Source organism: Benincasa hispida, chromosome 9, assembly GCF_027475165.1.
Source record: "Benincasa hispida cultivar pf3 chromosome 9, pf3_genome.v1.1, whole genome shotgun sequence".
In the NCBI taxonomy this organism is placed as follows: domain Eukaryota; kingdom Viridiplantae; phylum Streptophyta; class Magnoliopsida; order Cucurbitales; family Cucurbitaceae; genus Benincasa; species Benincasa hispida.
The window spans coordinates 76,865,012-76,872,549 of NC_143486.1; the positions used below are offsets into that span (position 1 = coordinate 76,865,012).

General features: G+C 36.6%; 1 protein-coding gene across 2 annotated transcripts; it reads left to right on the forward strand.

Annotated features, from left to right (window-relative positions):
• Nucleotides 1–1,170: 1,170 nt before the first annotated feature.
• LOC120086118 (protein SAWADEE HOMEODOMAIN HOMOLOG 1-like) lies at nucleotides 1,171–7,272 on the forward strand. 2 transcript variants are annotated; one of them, XM_039042568.2, is made up of 9 exons: nucleotides 1,171–1,391; nucleotides 2,421–2,506; nucleotides 2,617–2,662; nucleotides 3,788–3,905; nucleotides 5,026–5,089; nucleotides 6,205–6,256; nucleotides 6,505–6,648; nucleotides 6,737–6,856; nucleotides 6,960–7,272. In XM_039042568.2, exons 1-9 carry the CDS (start codon nucleotides 1,335–1,337, stop codon nucleotides 7,008–7,010), a joined length of 738 nt encoding a protein of 245 aa, XP_038898496.2. In that variant the 5' UTR covers nucleotides 1,171–1,334; the 3' UTR covers nucleotides 7,011–7,272. The 2 variants fall into 2 exon arrangements, with proteins under 2 accessions (XP_038898496.2, XP_038898497.1); XM_039042569.2 differs by lacking the exons at nucleotides 2,421–2,506; nucleotides 2,617–2,662 and having other exon boundaries at nucleotides 1,197–1,391.
• Nucleotides 7,273–7,538: the final 266 nt, after the last annotated feature.

Sequence of the window (7,538 nt, forward strand, 5' to 3'; positions counted from 1 at the left end):
TATCTTCCCTCATCTCTCTCAATATACTCTTCACTCTTACCTCATCTCTTATCACGCACGTACTCTTCCCTTATCTCTCCTCTCTAATATGTTATCTCTTCCCTCTCATGTGACCTTCACTCTTCCTCTCTGATATCTCCTATCTGAAGCTTTCTCCGTTTGATTTTCATCTCTGTTCGTCGATGCATGTTACTTTTCCATCCATATGCTTTCAGATATATTGATTTATGTCGATTATTTTTTTTGTAAAGTCTGTTGATTTTCAGATCAACCCGTTCAAACCTTTTCAATCTCCCTTTATTCCTCGCCGCTTCAGTGAAAACCCCAACCAAATCCCTTACCGCTTCGATGGTCCAACATTCACATTGCCGTTTTTGATTTTCGGTGTTGTTTTGGTTGTCGATCGTCGAACGCACGGTAGGGGACTGGTTGAAGTTATTGGAGCCTGATGGCTTTATCATTGGAGCCAAATGAATCCAAAGAATTTGGTCAAACTTAACAATTCAATTAAATAAAAATTGTAAAATCCATTAGCTTTGTCTAACAAGCATATTATTTTAGAGTAAAAAAAATCTGCACCAGATACCATTGATGTATGAATTCTGTACACCCAAACATAGATATATGAACTCAGACAAAACAATTCTACACTCCTAAACATAGATATACCAACTCAGACAAAACAACTCTACACTTCCAAACACAGACATATGAACTCTACATTCTGAACTCCAGACATCCTATATCAACTCAGTGCCCTAAACACCTCTTAAGAGTTGACAACTCCCTAAACATTATAACTCTTCACTATTTCACCCCTTATCCCAAACATCCCTTTGAGTGTGTACCGAAGGAGTTTGGAAGTAAGAGTAGAGAAGTTAGAAGTTGTGAACTCCACTCCTTGTTTGGCCCAAGGAGTTTCTGTCTCCCAACACTAAAAGTATCAAATTTATACCTTATTAGCTCCTTATATTGTGGATCTCAAGAATTCACAATTCTCTAAACTTCATAATTCCTTACTTCTCACTATTTCATTTCTTATCCGAAAGACCCTCTTTGTGATTAAGTCAATAATATTGCAATGACACTTCAAAGCAAAAAGACAAATAAAGGTCGCGACTTTTGTGTCAAAAAAATTAAAAACAAAAGAAAAAGAAAAATTAAGGTCATGACTTGCTTCGTTTCGTTTCTTTGTAGTCGATAAATCGTAAACCCCTAAAAAAATCCCGAAAAGGCAACAGAGGAGGGACCCGTCAGTCGGCCCGTTTGGGTATTTCTGCTTGACGAGGGAACTGGAAATACTATTCGGTACAAAAATCGAGTAACAGTCAACAATGGAGCGTCTCCGCCCGAGAGGCAGACAGATGTTTTCTGGGTTTACCAAGGGCGAGGTAGGAATCTCATTCATGTCTCGTAGGATCTGAGCTTTTGTTTGATTATCTCGGCGTTTCTAGAATTTATAAAATCAAAGTATAATTTCAAAGTACGGTCTCTCACCGTCTGTGTTGCGCATGGCGTTTATATGCATTATGTTCATGGTTTTTCAACGATCATGCCCGAAGTATCTTTTGATGTTTCGGGGCGCAATGGAAGCTACAACATAACTTCTTTTGATGTGTGAACTATAGCATAATTTGTAAAATTACGCCAATAGTTAATGATTAGTGAATGGACTTAGTTTTATTTTGCGATTACATGTTCTCTCTTTCAATATATTTCTTTAGCAAACAGGAAGGGTTAAGGTGGTACAATTTTCGGTTTTCTTTGATTTCTGTTCTTTGGTTTATTGGCCTCATCGGTGTTCCACCGTATATCTGTTCACTAACTCCAACATTTCATGTATTAACGTATCATATTCTGTACCAAAAGCTTGATGTTAGGGCATAGTAAAGATTTTATTTGTATTTTTCTACATTTGAAAGGTGAGACGAGAGAGAATTATAAGTTAGGAATCAACTATCAACTATTTTTTTCTTCCCATACTGGGAAAGGATTACTACGTCAATGTCATATGCCTCAGAAAGCATCTCTCCTTAAACTTATTGAGACTCAAAATTTTAGCATCTTCTTACTAAATATTGTATTCAGAAACTTACCCTTGTACAAGACAACAAAGACCAAGTGATTCTTCCTTGCTTTTTCGTCACAATGAAAACTGGATATGCAAATGTAAATTTACCCCTTTGTGATTTTTTTTTCTTCAGGATCTTCAGGGTTCTGATGCCTTATTTATTTTTCTTTCATTTTATACCCTACACTGAATCCATAATAAAATATTGTTTTACATCAATTTAGCCTTTTTGGGGGTACAATTTAGAATTTCTTTTTGGGTCGAGAGTTTGTTTTACATACCTTTTATAATGTAACAAGAAGATTCATCTTAGTTGTCCCACCCCCTGGGGTTTAACCCTTGCTAACAGATAGAGAAAATGGAGACATTGCTAGAGGAATCAGGAGAACAATCACTTAATCGAGATTTTTGTCAAAGAGTTACCAAACGTTTCAAGTGAGTTTCATTTTTCTCGTTATCACAAAACTTTAATTTTATCTTTAAATATGTATATGACCTATGTATAATGTCGAGTTCTTTTGTTTTGCCATTCTGTGAATATACAGTCGATCCTCCGGTCGTGCTGGGAAGCCTGTAATAAAGTGGACGGAGGTTGTCACATTTTTTATTTTTTGCTTATTCTGTTGTTTTTGAAATATTATTCTACTTCTACCGTTGTATATCTTGCGAATAGGACTTAATAAGCATTTTTTTTGTGAGCCTTTGGAAAATGTTGTGGAGATTCCTGGTGGAGAGACTCGTTGTAGTTTAAGCTTTCATTGAGTGTTCAGGATCATATCTTAATTTTTATTTTTCGGGACTTCTCCCTTAATTGGATTAGTGGGAGGGTCCTCCAACCTTTGGAGAAGGGTAAAAGGGTGTATTCTTGTTGAAATCACTTAGATTGAAACTCTTGTAGCTACTCTACTCTTCAAACGAAAGCCAATTGAGAAGTCCTTTTCTTGCTTCTTGACTTGAGGTTGGGTGATCCCTCCTCTCTCCCATTTTGTATACTGATTTTTGCTTCATTGAAGTTCTACTTTTCCTATCTGAAATATTATCCAGTCCACTAGTTTCTTCACTTGTGGTTCTCTTTGCCCTAAATTGTTGTCATCAAGTCGAACTTCTTGCACTCTCTCTTCTTGGAGACTTAGGCCTTAAAATTGCGTAAAAGAGTTCAATGCCTTGCATGAATTGTATCCCACAGGAACGTTAAATCTGACAACTCTATTCACAGGAGGTAATGAGGTATGCTTTCTTGTACTTCAACCTTTGTAGTGCATTCCTTCAATGTGATTGCAAAGATCAGAATTATTTGATACTTCATTGCCTCTTTTCTCATGACATTTGGTGCAAAATCCTCCAGGTCTTCGTTGTGAGTTCTGCATTCAAATTTGGTTCAGAGTGCTCTCCTGAGGAAATGCTTCATAACTTCCATTTTTGTGGACGGGTTGTACTTTGGCAGGGTATTTTTGGTTACTAGTGGGTATTTGGCGGGAGAAGAATAAAATGTTTTTTAAAGCTTGATTTTTCAGTGGGGTTAGGTTTGGAGTTTTTCACTACTGCAAGTTCCCCTAATTACAACAGTAGTCTTTTATAGGTCTCCTGAGATGTTTATTTATTTATTTTTCTTTCCCTTCTTCACCACATTTACTGTTATTTATTCGGCCATCTTTTCTATTTTCATGTTTGAGAAAAAATGTTCAGGTGAAAATTTGTCTACATACAATGTTATAGGTATACGATTGGTTGCAAAGCAGACTGCAAGACTTCCCAAAAATTGAAAACAGGATCTCTGAAATTCCCAAAGCTTGCCCTTCAAATAAGACTCAGGAAAGTTCTCAAGGCCCCGAAGGTAATTTGAGTTGAGCTCTTGCCTCCAGTGTTTTTTAAGGCAAAGTTACTTGGCTGTAGGGGAGTTTAATGTATGTTTGGACATACATTAAACAGTAGTTTCATTTGGAACAATTTGAATGAAGCTTTGGAGTGATGTACAATTTGAATTTATTGACATTATGTTTGCCTCCAATTGAATATGTTTGCTCTTTTTCATTGATAAAATGAAATTTTAAAGAAAATCTGTTCAACAGAAACAGTAGTTGTTAAAAGGGCAAGAAGAAAAAACTATCCCCCCGAGAGTAAGTATTGTATGGTTGGATATTATGCTCTTAGGGAGGATGTGAGATAGAGGTAGGGCTAGGTTGTATTTTGGCAAGGTTTGGGTGTTGATAGGGGCTAGCCTCTCGATCTGGTTAGGCTATATCCTGTAAGGTGTGCATCTGCACCCTCTTGAGCTCACTTTTAGCAATCAATTGTTTGGACCTAACATTAAGTTACACATTAAGAAATGTTTAATTTTCATCTGCATATAATGTTTCTTCCACTAAGTGCACTAGTGCAATGCTTGAAGCAGGGGCAGGTTGAGGCAATATTTGCATCTGGTATTTCCGTTGTCATTGGACTTAAGATCTTTTGTCCTCTCTTCCATGGTCATTTTTAAGATATTACTTGATTGGTTGTTTATTACTGTGGTTATTTTGGGCCTATTAGTTAATTGCACGTTCTTCCTTTTTCCGTTTTTCCTTTTCTAGTTTTTCTAGCTAGTTGTTGAACCATACATTAGAATATGGAATAAACTACCATAGGTTGTAGGTTGGCAAAGTGGTCATTGGGGCAATTGGAAAACAAAAAACACACACAATGTATTTTGGGGGAGTGGGTTCGTATTCACGGTGTCCTAACCCTTAGGTAGGATATTAAAATTCTGAGTTTCTTGTCAGCTAAACATGGTAAAGGTTTAATAGTTGTCTTGTGAAATTAGCTAGTGGGTGTAAGATGCTGTGGATACTTGCAATCCTAAATAACAAAATAGCAAATGAAATTGAAATGCATTGTTTTATTTCATTTAAATGGATTTGTGCAGATGTGAGGTTTTTTTTCCCCTCTACATGCTAACGATCTTTAGTCAAAAGCAGGTGAAAAGAGCCCCGATTTGTCGGAGTTGGAATTTGAAGCAAGGTCATCAAAAGATGGTGCATGGTATGTGAAGAAATCACTACCGTTAATTTTGATTTATACAGTTGGTTCTGTATGGTTTGGTGCTTGTCTTTATATTTGCTCTGATGTTCTTTAATTAAGCTAAGAAACAGATGCTTGAATTCATGCTTTTATGGATTGCATATGGCTTGCTATGGATATTAGCGGATAGAAGCATGAGCAATCTAGATAGATGGGATAAGTTAAACAGTATCTTTGAGTTTCAGTTTGCCCAACCCTTCAAGCAGACAATTTCCTCCTTTACTCTAGTATTTTCGAGGTTCGATTAAAAAATAATCTTTCTTTTCTCTAGCTCTTTCTTGGCTATGAATTGGAGTTGGTGCTTTGGGAATAAGGAACAGGAGTTGCAAGGGAAAAGTGAAAATATAGAGGATTGATTAAAAATGTGGGATTGGCCTAGTATATTGTATGTGTAGTTGGCTCTCTCTTATGGAGCTTTTCTTGGTGACAGGCTCTCTTAAACTCCTTGGCTTCCCCTTCCAGATCTGATATCTGGTCCTCTGTTCTATCTTGTTATGGTATCTATTTCTTATCATAAACAAGCTCTAAAAAGGGTAAACGGCAAATAAATTCTCTATGCAGTAAGAATTGGGAAGTTATGATACACACTGATTGCATGTTTATGTAGCCATTTGAAATCACATGACGTAGTAAGCTGCTATTGAAAAATATGATTTCTTAGTAGCTGCGCTATTGAAAAAGAATCACTTTTGGTTAACTGCCATGCTATTTTGATTCATAGGAATGGTTATGTGTATGATCAGTATGTTTCAGTATAACATCTCAAAATAACATGCATCTAATTCAATCTGCTTCTCACGGCAAGCAGGCTGCCTGTTGAATTTATTTAGAAAATTTCCTCTCGGTATCTGATTGTAAATTGTAATGGGATTTAATGTGCTTGCTACCTCCATGAAGGAGATAATTTTAGTATGAAACTTTGTTCCATTCAGGTTATGAAGGGGGAAAAAATAAAACAGAAAAGAATGGAAAGTCTGTTGGTTTTAGATGAAGCTGTATTTATGGTTTCTGCTGGTTCGTTTATCCATTTCAATTTTTTTCTGTGGTTCTGATGGCATTCCACTAATATTATGCAGGTATGATGTCGCTATGTTCCTTACGCATAGATTTCTTAGTTCTGGCGAAGCTGTGAGTTTTTGAACCATGCCATTTTTTTCGTCTTGTATTATGATTTATCATGCCTTCCATTTTCTTACAGAGTACATCAAATTGTTGAACCAAGTGAACTCATTGTTCACATAGCCATTTAGGCTGTAGATGAATGAGTACTTTCCCGAGGAACACACTTAAATTTATACTTGCATGTAACTGCATGCTAGTTTTCATTTGTGGATGGGATGTATAGTTGTCTGATTGGTTTTGCCAATTCATTAAAGGAAGTGCGTGTCAGATTTGTCGGATTTGGAGCTGAGGAAGATGAATGGGTCAACATAAAACAGGCAGTACGAGAACGCTCTGTCCCTCTAGAACATTCTGAGTGTCAGAAGGTTAAGGCTGGGGACCTTGTACTCTGCTTCCAGGTGACTATATTCGTGCATAACCGTTCGGATGACCTGTAGATTGTTCATTTCTCTGTAGTCCACCTCATCATAGAATGAAAATTTTTAGGAAAGGAGAGATCAGGCAATCTACTACGATGCTCATATTGTTGAAGTCCAGAGGAGAATGCATGATATTAGGGGCTGCAGGTGTCTTTTCTTGGTTCGTTACGACCACGATGGCACTGAGGCAAGCATCATTTTTCTTATGCTTTCTCAATCCCTAGTTTCAGCTTTTGAAGGAGTTCTCATTCTCAATATTCAATACTGACATCTACTTATCCAATTACCAGGAAAAAGTTCGTTTGAGAAGATTATGTCGCAGACCGACACATCAAATCTAATCTTTGTCTTTGACATCAATCATTTCATCACATCTCTCTGGAGACATGAATTGTTTGCCTCAGAAAGCACAGTAGCTAAATCTAGTTCGTCTGTTCTTTCAGACACGTGAGAAAATGTTGTGTAAAATTTCATAATTGAATGTGGTTTCATGTTTTCACCTTATTGTTTGTGTCCGAACAAAACCTTGGGAACGAAATGGGACACGCACATGTAATTGTTGCATATTCTGTCTTTGCAAATTAATTTGCTGTTTTCTTATCATTCTAATTAGTTGCTGTGCAATCCTTTGCAAAACCAAATAAAATTCAAACCGTATAGTTAGAGTTTGTTACTTCGAAATTTGAATGGGAATAAAATAACATGAACACTTTTTCATAAAAAAAGAACAATTTTTAAAATTTAGTTGTAAAGCCCAAGTTAGTGAAAAATAAAAAATTGAAGTGCATGATAGACCTCAGCCACAATTTATTTTTTATCAACCGCAGAGGGAGAAATTCGAAAGCTCTCTTCCCCTCCACAATTCTCAA

What these genes read in the sequence shown, in the direction of transcription:
- LOC120086118 (XM_039042568.2), top strand. Translation starts at nt 1,335, where the DNA reads ATGGAGCGTCTCCGCCCGAGAGGCAGACAGATGTTTTCTGGGTTTACC. An exon ending in TCATCAAAAGATGGTGCATG is followed by an intron (nt 5,090 to 6,204) that starts GTATGTGAAGAA and finishes AATATTATGCAG; the next exon opens with GTATGATGTCGCTATGTTCC. An exon ending in TTCTTAGTTCTGGCGAAGCT is followed by an intron (nt 6,257 to 6,504) that starts GTGAGTTTTTGA and finishes AATTCATTAAAG; the next exon opens with GAAGTGCGTGTCAGATTTGT.